Genomic DNA, 20,498 nt, shown 5'->3' with positions numbered 1-20,498 from the left:
AAGATAAAATATGATGAGGAAGACAGGGTTGAGAATATTTTCTGGGTCGATGGTGCAGCAAGGAAGGCGTACGTGGAATCTTATCATGATTGTATCTCCTTTGACACAACGTATATGACTAACATGTACAACATGCCCTTTGCACCATTCATTGGGATTAACAGGCATGGGCAGTCGTTCATGTTGGGTTGTGGCTTTGTTAGGCAAGAGTTGGCATCGAGCTTTGATTGGCTATTCCAGACCTTCCTTGAGGCAATGCATAATGTAGCACCCACCAACATCATAACCGACCAAGACATCGCAATGGCACAGTCAATTAAAAAGATCTTTCCTACAAGTATGCACCACTGTTGCCGCTGGCATATTATGAAAAAAGCACAAGAAAAGCTTGGAGCATTGCTGGGGCGAAACCCTGGCTTGTCCAAAGATTTCAACAGCTGTGTTGACTTCAGCTTGACGCCGGAAGAATTTGAGGCAAGGTGGTGTGAGATGATGATGAAGTATGAGGCTATGACCGACTCCCACTTCGAGAATCTATACAAGTACAGAGAGACATGGGTGCCCTGCTACTTCAAGCACCAATTCTTCCCTTTCTTGCAGTCAACTCAACGCAGCGAGGGGTTCAACGCTGTCCTTAAGCGATATGTGAACCCACACAAGTCCATTTTGAACTTTGTGAAGCAATATCAGAAAATCCAAACACACATACTAGTCCGGGAGGGTTCAAAAGACTACAGCACAGGACATTTACAGACTGAAATGTGGTCATCTTACCCAATAGAGAAGCAGGCGTACGGTTCATATACTAGGGACTTGTACGAGAAGTTTCGTGATGAGTTTCAGTTGACTACAAGGTGCAATGTGCGACCACATGGTGAAAACTTGTATGAGGTTTACCCCAATCAAGAGTGGGTTGCCAAATATGGTTCTAGGGGCTATTTTGTCATGGTGGAAGCTAGTGCTGGAGACTACAGATGTGACTGCTGCAAGATTGAGAGGGACGGCATGCTTTGCTGCCATATCTTGAAAGTTTTCAACCACCTTGGTGTTGATGAAATCCCGGCGCAGTACATACTTAGAAGGTAGACACCTATGGCAATTCCCAACGCACCCCCTGCTGTCGAAGAGCAACCTGATGAGATGCCACCACAATCGAAAAAGGAACTCGGGCATGCAAATTTGATGATGGATTTTGGTAGTCTTGCCCGGGTTGCTAGTGCGTCAGATGCTGCGACGGATATTGTAAAGAAACATATGCATGGTGCGCGTCATGAAATCAAAAATCTCAACATGTCAAAGAAGAAGAAACCGGCAGCACCAACAAGTGGGCCCTTTGGTGGTCCTCCACCATCAGCTGATGGTTCTGCACCACAACCGAGTAACTCTCAGGCAACTGGTGGCCCTGCGGTGCGTCCTGGAGGGCCTTCACAAGCCCCTTCTGGACCTGGGCAGCAGAGACCTGCTTCTGCGCCACCACCAAGAAACACTCAGGCAACTAGTGGCCCTGCGGTGCGTCCTAATGAACATGCACAAACCTCTTCTGGACCTAGGCAGCAGCGACCTACTTCTGCAACGCAGAGAAAAAACGCACCAAACCTAACTGGCAACTCTATGAGTGAGGATAGACACTAACAGACAGCATTCGGGGGTGCAGCGATGCAAAAAAGGGTTGTACCACTACCCATGAGCCCTCCCACACAAGGCTGCTGGCCTGTACAGCAACTGTCAGGATATGTGCCACTGAACAGTGGAGCAGCGCCGCAACTTTCAAGGGGCTCAACAATGACAAGGCCTGTGCAAGCGCTAAGAGGAGCTGCGCCACAACTTTTGATGGATACGGCACTAGCAAGAGGGCCTGCGCGACCTCCTATGGGTCCTAGACCAGCAATTTGGCCTGCACCACAGACTATGGTGGCTATACAACTACCGCGGGGGCCTAACGCAGCAAACACAACCTATGTGGCTGGTCCTGGACTGGCACCATTGCCTGCATCAACAGCAACGCTGGATGGCTGGATTGGGCAGCATCCAGAGTCTTCAACAACACAGGAAGAAAATGCCAATGCAATTTCATCTCCTATTGCGCAAGCTCCTGGTGGATATGCGCACCAGCCGCTCAGTATGGCATCTCTACATGCAGCTGTTGCAGCCGCACAAGGTACTACGATGGTTGAACCACAGTTTGGAAGACCTGCTACCACACTTGGCCCTGCAATTCCTAGAGACCCTCCAAAATCAACAACAAAAGGGAGGGCAAAGTCAAAAAGAATTCAATCAGCACTTGAGCTGCATCCGAAAAGAAAGAACAAGTGCAGCTATTGTGGTTCTTTTAACCACAATGGTGCAAGCTGCCCGACCAGATTGGTGTAATGGTCACACAGTGACCAGATGGCTAAAAAAGATGTGTCGAATGGCATTGACGAGTTAAACTATTTGTGGGTCTGTATGTTTGAACATCCTAAACTATTATTTATGGTTTACGGTTTCTTGTGGCTGACTTGCCTGGTTATAAGTTTTGAGTTGCTTGTTGTGTGTTTTGAATTGCCCCGCAAACACCCTTGCCACCCCCCCCCATAATATTCGAAAACTTACATACATAAGATTCTGCAATTCTATAAAATGCAACAATTCCCTGGTTATGTAATGATCATACTATTTGTCTTTCATTTGTCTTTTATGGGTTCTTCTGAATAACTTGCCTCAAAATAAAGCTTAAATTGCCTGTTTATGCAATAGAATTGCCTGGTCCAAGTTGTTATACAGGCAACTCCTCCCCCGGCACTCCAAAATTCACAAAAGAGCAAAAAGAAACAACACATGCATTTTACATGGATGTAGCGCGCGTGGGGGGAGAAAAAACTGACCTATGCTAACTTGAGTATGGTTTTCCATGGAGCAGTGTTGTTGGCGTTGTCAACCCACATGTTAGTCAATTGTTTCCTGATGCTTGGAATGTCCTCGGCTGTGAAATTTGGAACAACCCTTGCCTCCCAACCGTTTGCTATCGTCAGAGCAAAAACACCACAGTCGAACCTAAACAAAAAATTGAAAAAAGAACTGGATGCTTACTCTATGTAGTATTGTGTCGCTTGTAAAAAACTGAACAAGACCATAGTTAATATGTGAAAAAGAAGTGGATGCTTACTCATTATTTTGTTTTGGAACGTCGATGTTGGTAAGCCCAAACTCATCCAGCGAGACGCGGGAACTGGCGTAATGCTCTTCCCATAGAGACTGAAAACTTGCAACCATCTTCCTTGCGCAAACATCTAAAGACTTGTTTTTGAGCGTCCTCCAAGAATCAAGAGTTTCAAAACGTCGATCCCTTATGTTCACATTAAAAATCCAGTAATGATTGCCTGTTTTAGGTTTTGTCTTGTCGATATTCTCTAACACTAGGAACATAATCTGTTAGAAAAAACAAAAATTGGGTTAGTAGAAAAAAATACAAATACTAGAAACTGGACTGAAGAAGCAAACAATGCACATGCTAGTTTTGTGCTAGTGTGAGTAACTTGACAAAAACAGAAAATGCATGATCTGCTTGTGTGAGCAACCAGCCAAAAATGCACAGGCAATTTGTGCAAAAAATGTAAGCAACTTGCCACATAAAAAAGCAATTAAGAAGATGCAAAAATGCACATGCCAGTTTTGTACTAGTGTGAGTAATTTGCCAAAAACAGAAGATGCATAGGCAACTTATCTACTTGGGTAAGCAAAACCAGCCAAAAATTCACAGGCAAGTTGTGCAAAAAATGTAAGCAACTTGGCACATAGAAGCAAATTTTCATGAGTGTAGTCAACTAGCCCACCACACAACACACCACCCACCCCCCCACCCCCACCCTAAGAAATATTTACATTTGTGTGAGCAAAAGGTTTAGCATAAAAAGTCATATATAAAAAATGCATTGGTAAAAAGTAAAGGAACCATTAACTTATCATGTCTTTACAGTCCAAGCGATTCGACTTCTTGAACCGGGAAATGAGCTCCTTGCCGTTCAATTCCATGTTTAGCATCTGAACCTGATGTAAAAAAAATACAGACATGAACATGACCTTTTATGAAAAAAAGAAAAAGAAAAAAACGCAAAACTACACTATTGGTTGCTTCGCGTTTTCTTACCGAGAACCTGACGGGCATCACGAGCTTCTTTGAGTCTGGTGGCAAGTTCATCATTATATTCTGTATACCAACTTCCATTACATGGCTCAAGACAAAACCTTCTTTCTTCATTGAGTTTGCGAGCTCCCTCACCGTAACAAAGTATTTGCCATATTCAATTACCCTTACGCTGCATGGGAAGAAAAAAAAGAGGCATTCATCTCACAAAAATCATTCCATGAATTGCCTACCACCATATCAACTCAGGGAAAACACATAGGGCATGGGCATATCAAAAGGATAAACTACTTCAAAAAATAAGAATTTCACACTAAGCCAAGTTGCCTGATTCTATAAATGGCTTGCTTGTAAACACAGTTTGAATTGCTTGGATAACATGACAGACCTTGCCTGGGGGAAAATGTGATATACTGTCATACCTGGTATCCACATCTGGTGACTCTTCTTCATTAATTCTTCCATGCAAAATAACTGATGCATACAATCTATTTGCTTCGGGTTTGGACATGTAGACTTTCTTCTCATTATAGTCAATGAAAGGTGACCTCTTGCAAGGAGGTGGCTTGATAATCCTTCTCTCGAATTGATGTGGATGCATCTCTCCTGAACTACTACTGCTGTAAACCTTGCTGCCTGACCCCACTTCTCCTTAGTTGCAACTTTTTTCAGGTGTTTGGTACGCATTTTCTTCTGCTTGAACACACGGTTCGTCCATGCCTTCAACCTCCAACAGATAATCATCATCGGTTATATCGATGATTGGCTGGTTATGTACTGGGAGTTCCTTGAACTCATGCTCTGTAAATGTGCTTGACCCAACATGTTGATGTGTTGTGTTGTCTGCAGATCTTGTGTGCAAATCATCTATGCCTAGATCGAAACTTGGTGTTGGGCAGTACTCTCTGAAAAAGTCATTTGATCTTTCGGTGTCCCTTTGCTCAAAATGTTGTTTATCTTTATTCACTGAGTTGTGATTTGTGGAGTTGGATTGGGCATTCTTGCTGTTTGGATCAACACACCTTGCAAACAGCTCACTCACATCTAGAACATTGATTTCTAGTGCATTGGTTGTCTTCCCACTAACACGCATGAATTCATGGTACATCTCTTCCACATGAGAGAAATGGGAAGTGTTCCCCTGGCCAGTTGCTTCTACTGCTTCTGGAACACTTGTGGCCTCAGGTTGGGCAAGTACAGTTGAGCAGACAGGCAATTTCTCTAGGGCTCTTAGCAACTTTTGTTCCGGACTTTTTCCCATGGTTACAGCTTCGGGCAGGTCTTGTATCCTATTCATCTCCGTACATGACACCGGAGGGATGTTCTCTTTCTCCTTTTTATTTCCTGCATGATTTAATGGAGCAGCCTTGGGTGATGCGTTGAAATCTTGCACCTTGGCCCTCTGGATATCATTGGCTGACTGCATCACATTCCCCCGAGACAGAGGAGGCACTTGACCATTTAAGTCACCTAGTGGTTGTGTTCTGCTGTTGTTTCCTGTGCTTACTAGCACTGTGGGTCCCTTCTTGAGTTCAACTGGCCTTACTTTTGTGGGGTCCAGTGTTTCCTCTGTAGAACTTGCCTGAAAAACAGCTGGCCTTGCTTTCTCCTTAGACTGAGTTGTCAGAATATGTGATCCACTTGCTTGACATTGGGAATGAAAATTACCCGACTGCTTTGAATCTACTCTTGTAGGTACTGCCTCATCTCCAACTTTGCTGCATGGGGGTGCTGCCGAGCTTGATGGTGTACTCTTTACCACCTGTGTTTTGGCATTCCCATGGATTGCCTCTTTTGTTTCAGAAAATGCCTCTTGTTGCTGCTGGGGAGGACCGGATTTTTTCATGGCTGACTGCCTTGACTTTCCCCCTTGGCCGTAACCAGGATTTTCAGCACGATATGCCTGCAGATGAATTGCTGTTTCATTCATCACAGATGGCTCCAATACAAAACTAACAGTTTTCTTCATCTTCTTTGATGGCGGGAGTGGTGGTAGTTGGTTTCGACAAGCAGTCTTCTGTTCTGTAGCTTCATTTAGAGCACCAAGTTCTCTCATTATTTTCTGCCGAGTCGCCTTTGGGCATATTTGCTTGGGATTGAATGTGAAGACCATATCCAAATCTTCCCCCCTCAACAACTCTTTGAACACCCTCCTCGCTTCGGTTGCCATGGATATGTCATCAATATCCAACATTTCTTTCACTTCAAAAACAGGGAAGCGTGGTTTTGGGGAAACAGCAGTTTTGAATTCTGTCATCACAAGGCCTCTGATAGATATCCTATCTGCCTCATCCAATCCTTTTGCCTTTCTGTCCCTCTTCTTTTCAATCAGAAATTGCAGCGTGCATTGTTCATCATCATCGCTGCTTGCATTTTCAGCTGCGGGATCCCCGTCCCGATCGGAGCCACCATTGGTACCTGAACCATCGTTGCCACCTCCGCTGTCATCCTCATCATCGTCATCCTGCTTCCCCTGCCCATCATCTTCCTTGTCTTTGTCATCCCCATCACCTTCTTCATCGTCATCGTCCTCCTTTCCTTCGTCACCTTATTTTTCGTCGTCCTCTTATTCTTCATCATCATCATTGTCCTCGTTCCCCTCAGTTCCGTCTTTACCTCCCATCTCAGCACTTGCCCCCTCGTGGTGATCAACCGTTTGTCGTGCTCCCTGGCTACTTGATTTCCCCTGAATTCCACTTGATCCATCATGACCGTCATCGCTGTCTGAACTGCCATCGGTGTCGCTTTCATCACTACCTTCATCCCTGCCATCTCCCTCACTTTCACTGTCGGCTGCCTCGCTGTCGTCGCTGTCAGAATTAAACGACTCCTCCTCACTTGGTAAGCTGTCTCTTCTGGCTGGTACTCGCTTGCCCCTTCTGTTAGACTGCCGCCTGCTTGTCTCCGCAGTAGTAGGATCTGCCTCCTTTGTCCCCCATTCATCATCATCTATCTTCCCAACCCCAGTCACGAGCTTCCCAACTGCATGTGAAATTACAGAACACATGTCGTGCACCAACCCTGTGAGCTTCTTTTGCTTCTGTAAAACATAAAAGTGGATGGTAGAGAACATGATAAGTACATATCTTCTATTGAAGATTCTGAAAAAATGGTTGAATGTACAAATGGCAATAAAAAGGGGAACAACAGTGAGAGGAAAAAACAAAGTGCTAGATAAACTTACTGATTTGTCATATGACTCGAGCAATCTTGCTGCAACAAATTTGGTGATGTGGTCCATACTGCCAAACAAGCTATCATCCGCACACCGGGAAAACTCCGTCTTGAGCTGGTGGTTTTATAGCCAAAAGAAGATTAAAAAAACTATGAGTGACAACAATTCTGGCACTCCCATACCAAAAAAGACCTGAGAAAAATGAAGGAAAATAGTACTACTAATAGTCTGAAAATTCCTGCAACCATTATGCCACTTCCCCCTGTTGCCTACTATTAGTTGATACTGTAATCAACAAAAAATGAGGAACTAGTATGCAAGTTGCCAGTTTCCAGAACATAAGTTGCTTGTGTTGTTGTGTAAATTTGCTACTTTTCAACATGTAAATTGCTCAGACAGAAAAAAGAGCTAAAAAATGTACTACAGAAGCTACTATTAAATACAAGAACAAAACAAATCCTTCCTGTGAACATTATCCAACTGTGTGCATGGCAAACGATAGAAAGTTTGATTAAGTCTGATAACTACTTGGGCATACTTGAAAAAATATGTATGTCGCTTGCCCAAAAAGATACATTGCCTTGCTTGCTCTTTGAAAGTGAATTGCCTACTCTAAAAAAATGGTAGTGTTTCCTAAAAACAATATGACAATGATATGTATACTAAAACAGAAAAATTCAGTTACCCGCAATTGGCCATATTCTCCTGGAGCCTTCCTGTCCTTCTTGATAACTCTGGAGATTAAATCTGAATTCCAAACCGAGACCCTTGGTACCAAGTTCGGGATTGGCTCATCAACATCCAGAGAGTCTAGGTACAACAGCTGCATAGAGACACGGAGAAAGATCAAAAAGTTTAAGTTAGCTAATGATTGCAAAAAGGAAGGAGAAGGTAACTAAACAAAAGGATGCTTGAAAAAACAAAACAGCTTGAAGCACTTACAACAAGGTGGAAAACACAACAACAAACAGCCTTCTTGTTGGCACGCCCCGAAGTGAACGCAAGCTTTAATTGATCAACAACAAACTGGCATATATTGGTTTCCGTTATTCCATTGACATCCATGACTGCCGGAAAGCTCTTTGGGGAAATACTCAAACTAGTTGAAGGGGCAAGGAAGCATGAAAAAACAAGAGCTAGCCAAGTGCGGACAAAATCATCATCATGAGATCCTCCCATGTCAACGATCATCTTGCACCATTCTGTGAGGGTTGGGGAGTTCTTGGATGTGATATTGTAAATAGTGTACATTGCCTTTGTGATTTCAGGCTGATTCTCGAAGCACACCTTCCTGCCCCTGTTGGGCAAACCCCATATCCTACGGACACTTGCAGCATCTACAGGAATCTTCCCCCTTTCTGGAATGACTATCTGCGAAATCTCCGGGTCGTAATGCTTCATTATCCACTGGCTGAGATCTCCGGGCATGCTACTCGCTGCAAGGTCCAGAATGCCACCAAATTCTTTTCCGATGATGACACCCTTTTGGTCAGGAACCAAGTCCTTGTTCAACTTGAAGAGCCTTGCAGGGATGCCCTGTTCCTACGACCCTATTGCGCATAAGGAAAAAACAGAAACAGGGGATTAGCAAAAAAAGAAAAAAGGTTCATCACAACATAGGCAACTTAGGCAGCATTGCTGGGCAACTGCTCAGTGAAACTAAGGCAACTATGCAAAATACCTCAGTTCCTCCCGTCTTCTGGCGTTTTGCTTTTGGAGGCTGTTCGACGTCTGCACCTTCAACATTTTTATTCCCAGCATCTGCAGCTTGGCTCTCATTACTATTCTCAGTACTAATGATATCATCAGGTCGCTTCCCCCGATGGACAACTGCCTTAGTTCTCATACGCTTGTGCCCAGTTATTGGTGCACTGCTCCGTGGCTGGGAGATGGAAACCACATAAATCAATAAAAAAATGAAAAACAAACAAACTCTGTTATGTACAGGAAGAACATAAAACTGCCTGAGCATGTGCACACCTGTGCTTGATGCTCTTCATTCCCATGAGATGCAAGGTCGTCATGACTTGATCCAGCAGGTCCATCCTATTTAGACTTATGACTTGTCCCAGCCATCTATTTTCTGCTGCATATTTAAAAGACAAAACAGTGAGACTCATCATAAAAAGCACATTAGAAAAATGATTCTGAAAGAACTCTATGTCATCCAACGAATTTCGTTTTACTAAATTCTTACTGAACTTAACAAACAGCAACTTACAAAAAGTGGGCAGTGAAAAGGGTTGTAAACTATCTAATTTTCACTATATTACAACTATCCTATAATTGGCCCTATTACCCTCCCTCTACATGTCCTACAAAATCTGAAACAAATAAAGGCGCATAGAACATAAAATCACAAAATGAATCCTCGTGAAATGCTTAAAACTGTCCTACAAATAGCCCTATTAACCTCCCTCTACTGGATTACTTCCTACCTCACACACACACACACAACAAAGTCACATGTGCATTTTCCATTGCTAAATCATTACTTTCCTGCACTGAAAATCAAAACACACCGTCAAACCCACCTTCGTAGGCAACACACGGTCCATATCAAGCAAGTCACTCACAAAAACAAGGGCAACATTAACATGAGAGAGGCATTGCTGTCCTATGCTAAATAAAAACACACTGTCAAAAACACCTGCGCAGGCAACATATCAACCATATCAGGCAAGTCACTCACAAAACAAAGGCAACATTGACATGAGAGAAGCATTATTCGCGTACACTAAATCAAAAACACTGTCAACACTCCTGCGCAGGCAACACATGAACCATATTCAGGCAAGTCAGTCGTTAATCAGGATCGACCTTCACATCTACAACACCAGAAAACTACAGCCCCAAGGCTTGCCTTCGAGACCTACGAATCCCAGTTCACCAGTAGCCTAGGAACACGAAATGCCCCGTGTCGTCGTCCATCTCCAAATTAACAAGTGCTCCAAACAATTTCTACCATCTGCTACTCAATTTCATCAACTTAGTGGAGGGGCGCGTCGACCCGCCGCGATTCGGCACCGTTCCTCCTCTGTCCGCGGCGGAGCGGCAGAGCGCATCGATTTGGTGTTCCTAAACGCGGATGACCGTAAGAGATCGATAGGCATACCAGGGATTCGCCGCGATTTTGCCCTTCTGCGCCAACAGAACAACGGCCGCGCACGCCGTTCCTCCTCTGCCGAGTCTCCGGTGCTGCTCCTTCTGACACGGCCTGCAGCGCGTCGTCTCTCCTTGGTCGCGTCTCCGCCGCTGCACCGCCTTCCTTCACGCCGTGCCCTCTGTCCCGCCCTAGCTCCGGCGGAAGACAAGCGCCGAATCGCCGACACGCCGCCGGCTGCTCTCGCGCTGGATTTGGGGGAGGAGTTGGGGGGATTGGAACGAGATCTGTCGCTGGGCTCGGGGCAGTTTCGAATGGGAGGGGGAGTGGAGAGGAACAGGAGAGGGGATGCGAGAAGCAACCGCACTCGAGAACCAACGGGTCTCGACCACCACGACCAGGGGACACCTGGCGCGCGCATCGACGGTTTCCCCTGAGCCCACTGAAAAACGCGCGTGACCGCAAAATCTCGATCGGACGTCGCACGAGCCCGAGTGTTCTATAAGACAAAGTAGCACTCGACCACTTTTTAGAATTTAGGTATGTTTTGTTCGTACACACGGAGCACAACTGCCACCGCCTCCTCCGCCCGCGCGGCCCTGGCGCGCTGGAGGGGCTCCCCGGGTTCCGGTTCGCCGCCATCCCGGACGGCCTGCCCCCGTCCAAGGCGGACGCGTCACAGGACATGGCTGCCCTGCTGTCCACCACGGAGGCCCTGGTCCCGCCCTTCAGGTGCCTCGTCTCCGGCCTCCTCCCACCAGCGTCCTGCGTCATCTCCGACATTGAGCACATCCTGTACGAGTCCAAGGAGATGGGTCTTCGCTGCGTCACCTTCTGGACGTCCAGCGTGTTCGCCTTCATGGAGTGCCAGCAGTGCCAGCGGCTTGTCGACATGGGCATTGTCCCCCTCAAAGGTATCTGCAGTTCTGCATGCATCAAGTTTTTTACCACACTTCAAGATTTATTCTCATCTTTACAGTTATACACATGCTTGCTATATTTGTACCGCCGCTACATTTTGATGTTACCAATTATTATTCTGCAGTGTATTCTCTAGATGCTTCAGTAGCAGATGATTATTTATGTGATTTTTCTATTCGTGAATGAGTTCAATGAAGATGACGCTGATGGTGATGGGCTTCGAATCACTACAAGGTCTCTCTTGAGGAGACAAGACAATTTTACTCCAATTGATGCTGAAGTAGAAGCCCAGAACATTAGAGTTGCTGCTTGCTGCTTCTGCTCACCCGGTACATCATCTCAAATTTGAACAATATTTTTATGCATATATACATCCCTTTTAATGAAGCCAAGAACATACGGTATTTATGCTGTACAGCATTTTTTCACAACAAGTTGTAGCATTATCCCTTGTTTGGCTTGTGTTGTGAACTGTGTGTGTTTGCACTGTGTGCATCTTCAATACGTCTTTAGTTTTTATTGATCGGCGAAATCCCCCCTTAACAAAAGTAACTCCCCAAACTTCTCTCAAACGCTCGGGGCGGACAGCTGACCGGTCAAAAAACACCGACTCAGATGAGCGCCTCAAGCCGGCCTCAAACGTCCGGGCTGACCGGCACCCCTCATATCTAGTCCAAATATGAGGCGAATATCGGATGGCCCAAATGTGCCCATGCGCGTCCGCCACATCGGACCCGGCCCACACTGGCCCATCCGACCCATATATATTCATCCCCATCCGCTCCCTGGACCAAACCCTTGCTACCCCTCCACTTCCCTCTAGTCCACCCCACAACCGAAGTTTCTGTCCGACAATCTTCTATCTTCTTCAGCATGGCGTGCAGTGGATCTGAGTCCTACACCTCCAGCTCCATTGACCCGGAGCTCGTCCCACATGGCCCCGTGGAGGAGATGACTGCCAATCTTGCGCTCCACCGCTGCCGGTAGGAGGCTGCCCGACGGCAGCACTTGGAGTCCTTCCGTCAGGAATCCATTGCGTCGGCCCAAATGGCACATGGATCTGACGCGAGGTGTGTTGTCTCTGCCTCACCGGAGGCTGTGCGGACCGTTTGGCGTCCAAACGGGGTGGCGGATGCGCAACCGGTGCATGTTGCATTTCATACTCTACCTCACCGGTGACCGGATTAACAATTAAAGGGGCACAGCCTGCCGCCGGACATAAGCACGGCGGAGCTAGACGAGCTCCATTTAGATTATGTTTCACGTTGCATGTAAGAGATTATTTGAGACGTGACCGGTCACTACTGTCAGCGAATGCACGTTCGCGTTCGTTTGAGGGGTCGGATTTGCTATATCCGGATGTAGATGCTCTAAGTGAATGGATGCATGCTGGAGTAGTTGGGTCTTGATGGTCGTGGCAACCGCAATCTTGAGAACGTTCTCCGTCCTCTTTTGGCCGATGCGTGCCTTCCACTCCTTTTCTGCACAATGACGATAGGCTGCACACGACTGGCACTCGGATACCAGCCACAACTCGCGTACGCGTGGTCAGAAAGACAAGCCAAGTCAAGTGCAGCGTCAGGTACGCGTGTGGCTGGCCAATACACACACACCGCACCACACACGCATAGATAACTCCCATCCTCTCCTTGCGGCCCTGCAGTTTGCGTACCCGTTTTGGTGAAGGGGATTACCACACACCGGATCCCTCCACCCCACTCTCATGCTACTGCTCTGCTCTGCCCGCGCGCCCTCGTCTCTCGGTGTCCGAGCTTCACCCCTACTCCTCGATCGCCGGCATGGTGCCCGGGTTACGACGCGGCTAGCCGTCTACTGCTGCAGATAGAATCCCGCCAGGTACGGCCGGCATGGGCTTACTTGGATTAGCGAATCCTCTTTTCAGTGTGTACGTTTAGGTTGGCTACGCTAATTTTCCTCTTCACTGCTCATGAATTCGGTGGCTTCAACGCAGAATTATCGACAGATCAAGCAGGGAGGCCGCGGGTCCGGTGAGAGTGGCGACGGATCCAGCTGCAACCGCACTGCTCCGAGTTGCAACTGGTGAAGAAATTCCAGAGCCCGCTAGGCTAGGTACTCCCTCATATGCCTCTTACAAAAGTGAAGAAAAAAAAAAAGAGCTCCCTCGTATATATGCTTGCTCCCACGTACGCTGTCGATTTGTAACCTCTTCAGCCTCGGGGTGAGTAGCTTAAGTATGACTAATCCATCCTCTTTTCAGGGTCTAGACTTGGCGCAAACTTTCCTGTTCGATCACTGGCCGTGCATTCGAGCTTTTAGGCCATGGAGGCGGCTCTGGTGACTGTGGCCACGGGGGTCCTCAAACCTGTCCTGGGGAAGCTGGCCACCCTGCTCGGCGACGAGTACAAGCGTTTTAAGGGTGTGCGCAAGGAGATCAGGTCTCTCACTCATGAACTCGCCGCCATGGAGGCTTTTCTCCTCAAGATGTCGGAGGAGGAGGAGGATCTCAATGTGCAGGATAAAGTTTGGATGAATGAGGTGCGGGAATTGTCCTATGACATGGAGGATGCCATCGATGACTTTATGCAAAGCGTTGGTGACAAAGAAGAAAAGCCGGATGGCTTCATTGACAAGATCAAGAGCTCGCTAGGAAAGTTGGGAAATATGAAGGCTCGTCATCGAATTGGCAAGGAGATACAGGATCTGAAGAAACAGATCATTGAGGTGGGCGACAGGAATGCAAGGTACAAGGGACGTGAGATCTTCTCCAAGGCCGTTAATGTGACCGTTGACCCTAGAGCTCTTGCTATCTTTGAGCATGCCTCAAAGCTCGTCGGAATTGATGAGCCCAAGGCTGAGCTGATCAAGTTGTTAACTGACGAGGATGGAGTTGCATCAACACAACAACAAGTGAAGATGGTCTCCATTGTTGGATCGGGAGGAATGGGCAAAACAACTCTTGCAAACCAAGTGTATCAAGAGCTGAAAGAGAAATTCAAGTGTAAGGCTTTCATTTCAGTGTCACGAAATCCAGATATGACAAATATCTTGAGAACCCTCCTTAGTGAAGTTGGGTGTCAAGATTATGCTGACACTGAAGCAGGGAGCATACAACAACTAATAAGAAAGATTACCGACTACCTAGCAGAAAAAAGGTACTATTATATTTCTTTAAATTTACTTCTCACCCATAGAAAGTTACATCAAGAATTCTCACATAGAAAAATACACTCCTAATTAAGAATCAAAATAAGTAATTATATACTTTTTAGGAGAAAATTAATTGCCAAATGTATGGAAGCACTTATTTGCATTACTTTACTAGTTAACTAGGTTGTTGCATTTGTAGGGAAAATAAGTCTTATATAAGTAAGAACATATGATTAGTATAGGTATTCGGCACGTCCATGCATCTCAGTATGCATATAGACTAAAAGACAGCCTTTTCCGCAATAAAGAAATAGCATCAATCTTCAATCAAGCAAGTATGCTACACGATATGTACCACTCCAAGTGCTTAGAGCTCTTTTGCTCTTATATAGCTTATCTAGGAAAACATATTTATTTAATAAGCACATGTTTATATGAGTAGAAACACTATATAGGTGTTTTCTGGCCATGTGGCCCTGTTTAAGTTGCATAGTACCCTATTGCCGATCCATTTATCTTTTGCATGTTGCCAATGAGAACACGGAAATTTCTCTTTCTTCTTATTTTGCTTGTACGCTTCGTTTTAACACATCATACTAACTAATACTACTAAAAAAATCATGTGCAGGTATATTATAGTGATTGACGACATATGGGATGTTAAAACATGGAACGTTATTAAGTGCGCATTCCCCATGACCAGATGCAGTGGTGTAATAATCACCACTACACGGCTGAGTGATGTTGCATGTTCGTGTCATTCATCAACCGGTGGCTATATTTATAATATAAGGCCTCTTAATGTGGAGCACTCAAGACAACTATTCCACAGAAGATTATTCAGCTCCGAAGAAGATTGCCCTTCATCACTCGTGAAAGTTTCTAATCAAATCTTGGAAAAATGTGATGGGTTGCCTTTGGCAATCATTGCTATAGCTGGTTTGTTGGCTAACACAGGAAGATCAGAGCATCTATGGAACCAAGTGAAAGATTCAATTGGTCGTGCACTTGAAAGGAATCCTAATGTCGAAGTAATGATAAAGATATTGTCACTTAGTTACTTTGATCTTCCTCCTCATCTAAAAACATGTCTCTTGTATCTCAGTATATTTCCGGAAGATTCTATTATTGAGAAGAAAACACTAATATCAAGATGGATTGCCGAAGGATTCGTTCACAAAGAAGGTAGATATACAGCATATGAGGTAGGAGTGAGGTGTTTTAATGAGCTCGTCAATAGGAGTTTGATCCAACCTGTGAAGGAAGACAATTATATGGGGAAGAGTTGTCGAGTTCACGATATAATTCTTGATTTCATAGTATCCAAATCCATTGAAGAGAACTTTGTTACTTTTGTTGGTGTCCCCAGTTTAACTACCATGACACAAGGCAAAGTCCGCCGTCTCTCCATTCAAGTTGAAGGGAAAGAGGATTCTATTTTGCCAATGAGCCTGATATTGTCTCATGTCCGATCATTTAATTTGTTCTTGAGTACGGTGAATATCCATTCGATGATGGAGTTCCGGCATTTGCGAGTTGTGGACTTTAATGGCAGTCGATTGGAAAACCACCATCTTGTGAATGTAGGGAGGCTGTTTCAGCTAAGGTACCTCAGCATTAGCATGACAGAAGTAAGCGCGCTCCCGGAACAAATCGGACACCTACAATGCTTAGAGATGTTGGACATCAGGTATACAAAGGTGTCCGAGTTGCCAGCCAGTATTGTCAATCTCGGTAAATTGGCACACTTACTTCTTGGCTCAAAAGACACATGTGTTAAGTTTCCCGATGGAATTGCGAAGATGCAAGCACTAGAGACTTTGGATCAGGTTGACGCATGCAAGCAGTCATATAACTTTCTGCAAGGGCTTGGTCGGCTAAAGAATCTGAGGAAGCTGCACATTGATTATCATGATGTTGCCCAGGAAGACAAGGAAGTTATTGCTTCTTCTCTCGGTAAACTATGCACACAAAACCTTTGTTCTCTAACTATGTGGGGGAATGATGATGACGACTTCTTGCTGAATACATGGTGCACTTCTCCGCCGCCTAACCTCCGAAAACTTGTCATATGGGGTTGTCTATTCCCAAAGGTTCCGCATAGGGTAGGATCACTCGTCAACCTACAGAAGTTACACTTGCATGTGGTGAGAGGAATCCGGCATGAAGATATCTGCATCCTTGGAGCCTTACCCGCTCTGCTCACTCTGGGTCTAAACGCAAGGGAAAAACAACCTTCTTGTGAAGATAGAAGGCTGGCAGTTAGTGGTGAAGCTGGGTTCCGATGCCTGAGGAAGTTTAATTACTGGAGGCGGGGAGATTGGATGGATCTTATGTTTACGGCAAAATGTATGCCCAAGCTAGAAAAACTGAAGATTATATTTTACCGGCATGCCGAAGATGAGGCTCCCATCATTCCTGCTTTCGATTTCGGGATGGAAAACCTCTCCAGCCTCACTACTTTCGAATGTCGCCTAGGTCATGGGCCTATGACAAAAAGATCTGCTGACGCCGTGAAGGATTCTCTGGACAGAGTAGTCACCGCACATCCCAACCAACTTACTCTAATCTTCATTTATTGTTGTATTTTTAAGAGAGATGGCTGTAGTGGTCAGTGCCTTCTGTCTAAAAATCTTCAGTCATCCTCGGAATCTACTTGAGTAGAGTCAAGACCGTACCATGATTGCTACAAGCGGTCTCAAGACTAATCAGTTCACTGCTGACGAATGCGCTCAGGTTCTTCTCAAGTCCTGCGGGTACATACACAACTCTGTATTTAGCCTGATTTATTGTTTCTTTTACATTGGCCGCAGCGTCCCTAGATAGATAGCTGCTCTTTCAGAGAGTATGTGAGCTGTGCATATGACTATGTGGCGGTTTATTTAATGGAAATGGACGAGGAGGCTCGTTGTTTCAAAAAAAAAAGTGAGCTGTGCATATATTGATTTTACCCTGCCAAATGTTATTTTAAGTTGGCTATTAGTTGTACCGCCATTGCCTCTCTGCTTTCCGTGTACTGTTCTCCAGCAAGCCAGACAAAGGTGTCACTTTTGTACTCCCTCCTTTCCCAAATATATGTCTTTCTAGAGATTTCAACGAGTGACTACATACGAAACAAAATGAGTGAATCTACACTCTAAAATATGTCTAAATATATTTGTATGTTGTAGTCCATTTGAAATCTTTAAAAAGACATGTATTTAGGAACGGAGGGAGTAGTTTCTTGAACAAAGCACTTATAATTACGCTCTTCTAGTTTTCTCAACGATATTTGGATTGGACGCTGTTATATATGCTTATGGTCTTAACTACACACTAGCTATATAGTAAGGTTGTTGATTTTTGGTGTTACCGATTGACCATTTGCAGCGCTTCATGAAGATGATTATTTCACTGATGTGTTTGGAACTTTGGATGCTCTTTTTGGTGTTACCGATTGATCATTTGCAGTGCTTCATGAAGATGATTATTTCTGTCCTCCGTGTTCTGGCTGATGTGTTTGGATGCTCTCTTTCACTGAAGATGAAGATGATGCTGATGGTGTTAGGCATCGAAATCGCTGAAATCTGATCGACCTCCGAGATCGGCCAAGGGATCCCTGTCAGGCCCTCGGCTGTGACAGCTGACAGGCATCATCATCAACCAGCAGTGCTGGGCCAGACGACGAGCAAGGCCCACAGCCCGGACGACGATCTGTGTGGGGATGAGAGCCCAGCCCATGTAATTGCTACTTTAGATCGGGAGACTGGGAAGGGGAGCAGTGCTGGGCAATTTTTTGGAAACATTTCCTCCTTCTGTTCCTCTTCTTCCCCACCTACTACCAGCTCTTAAGCGCTACTACTCTTATTTCTAATTGTAAGGGTTTCTGTTTCTGAATGACGAGCAATTGCCCGGTCGATCGTCATGCGCTGTGGAGGTGAAGTCTCAAAAGATTTGGGGTGGTGCTTACACGAGTTGGTGCTTACACTGTTGTTTCAGTTGACAGCGTACAATTAAGTCAAACCATGACCCCGGCTGCATAATCCAGGAATTCGGTGACAGACGTTGGTTGCGTGTCGATCTTGTGTTTCCTTCTTCTCCTTTTTTGCTCTTGTGTTTCCGTGCGCTGCTGTTGCCCTCCGTTTTTGTTCAACCAATAATGGCATCAATCTTGTATGTAAGTACCCGATCTTATGTGTCTATTTATACAACTTTCACCAATACAGCTAGCCTGCTGCACGCTTCATAGGAGGGGGGTTTCACCATCTGGCGTGACACCCCTGTTATCCCACTAAAATAGGGGCCAATAGCTCCTGTGCGACGTTTTTGATGTGAATTTGCTTGAGTGCGACGTTGTTCGAGTGAATGGCTGTGATGCGACACACTTGAGCGTGTAAATAGCTCCAATGCGACATGGCTCTGTTTAACCGTGAAATGAAAAACACGAGGGTTAGCGATTTGAGTTATGACACGCGGGACCCACCAGTTACTCGCATGCGGGTGGGACCCACAACTTATCCACACAAGCATGCCCGTGCTCATCAGCGTGCCCCGACCCGAGCCAGCCCGCCCCCCTCCATTGCTTACCCTGCCCCTTTCCTTTCCCACCTTCTTCTTTCTCTACTCCGGCAACGAAGCGCGCCGCCGGCGAGTGATGTCTAGCTCGACTTCAGCCACCTGCCAACCATGGACGCAGTATGGTCCACTGCCGTTGACAAGATGCCCCGATTGCCCACGCATGGAGCCTCTCAAGCGTTTGACTTGTGTGAGGGAAGAAAATGGCAACCGTGGGCGCGAGTTTGTGAAATGTTTGAGCAAGCCACAGCCGGGGCAGGTTAGATCTGTGTTCTTGACCAATTCTATGGTCTAATTTCTCCCGATTTCTTTCTTTTTCCCTCGAATTAGGGCGGTGGATCTGGGTGGTGGATCTAGGATTCATGCGCCGCCGGCCCCCTGTTTTCAGGTTCTGAAGAAATGTGGGCATTTTGAGTGGCTCGATGAATATGTTGAAAGGTTGAAATTGGAGGGATCAACCCCAACCCAAGAGCTCAATTTTGGGGGGCGGCTTGCCGTGGAACAAGCCCCCAATTTGGCGGACAGAGCCGATCCGATGATGCACAGTGCAGAACTGAAGTGTGAATTGAAGAAAATCGGCAAGCAACTAAAGCATCTGATCGATTTGAAGCAACAAGCAAATATGATGGCGGGAGCATTTTATGGTTGTGTCATTGCTATGGGTTTATTTTACTTGATGTTCATCAATCGCTAGAATTTGTTATAGTTTCAGTTAGTTAGTCAGCTAGTTTCAGGGGTGCCCAGTAGTTTGAGTTAGCCAGGGATCATTTGTTAGATGAACTTGAATTCGTGTGAAGCAAAACTTGCTTGAATTATTGTAATGATATTCTCAGGGGCCATATTCAGTGTTGATGCTCTGTTTCCTCTGTTTTTGTTCTTCAGTTAACAGAGTACACACCCAAATTCAGTTTCTAGTAAAAAAAACAAAACTGGGCTGCCGAATAGATGTTGGGCCGTGAGAAAATGGACCCTGAGAAAATAACCATGCCCAAAATAGAGACCAACCCGCCCGCATAGGGGCACCAGCCCACCCGCGTAGCGGCACCAGCGCACCTCTAACTTCGGCAAATAAAATGTTACTTATTTTTACTTTGGCCTTTTTCTTGCACTAAATTTTGTGATGGATCATTTTTTGATGCAATAAAACCAAATGTTAATTGTTTTTATGCATGTCTAGGTTCCATGAACTAAATGAGTTGCATGAAGTAAATTAGTTTGCATTTCCTAGTGGCATGTCCATAGTGGGTTTGCATGGGGCTCCTAGTTGCATGTCCATGGTTTGGCCAATATTTTGAAGATGGTGTGTGTGTGGTGAGATTGAGGTGTAGCAACCTGGGCTCGTAGCAACCCATAGCAATACACAAATAATAAGCAAGAACAATCCATAGCAATATTCAAATAATAGCACGAAACACACAATATATATAGTAGCATAACTATTGCAACCCATAGTTCCACGATAACCTTACAACTCCATGATAGCCTTACAACTT

General features: G+C 45.5%; 1 protein-coding gene across 4 annotated transcripts; it reads left to right on the top strand.

The window, feature by feature from the left end:
* The first annotated feature begins 12,957 nt into the window (after positions 1–12,957).
* On the top strand, positions 12,958–18,504 carry LOC119318688 (disease resistance protein RGA5-like). Of its 4 annotated transcripts, none has more exons than XR_005154207.1 (5): positions 12,958–13,179; positions 13,295–13,413; positions 13,562–14,456; positions 15,080–17,207; positions 17,974–18,504. XR_005154207.1 is itself a non-coding variant. In XM_037593271.1 (4 exons), the coding sequence occupies exons 3-4, from the start codon at positions 13,624–13,626 to the stop codon at positions 17,109–17,111; spliced, it is 2,865 nt and encodes a 954-aa protein (XP_037449168.1). In that variant the 5' UTR covers positions 12,958–13,179; positions 13,295–13,413; positions 13,562–13,623; the 3' UTR covers positions 17,112–17,433. The 4 variants fall into 4 exon arrangements, 1 of the variants encoding a protein (XP_037449168.1); XR_005154206.1 differs by having other exon boundaries at positions 17,902–18,504; XR_005154205.1 differs by having other exon boundaries at positions 17,821–18,504.
* The last annotated feature ends 1,994 nt before the right edge of the window (positions 18,505–20,498 follow it).

This window comes from Triticum dicoccoides, chromosome 6A, assembly GCF_002162155.2.
Source record: "Triticum dicoccoides isolate Atlit2015 ecotype Zavitan chromosome 6A, WEW_v2.0, whole genome shotgun sequence".
Classification (NCBI taxonomy): Eukaryota; Viridiplantae; Streptophyta; class Magnoliopsida; order Poales; family Poaceae; genus Triticum; species Triticum dicoccoides.
Note: the sequence above shows the minus strand (reverse complement) of the source record. Positions and strands in the feature narration are given on the sequence as shown.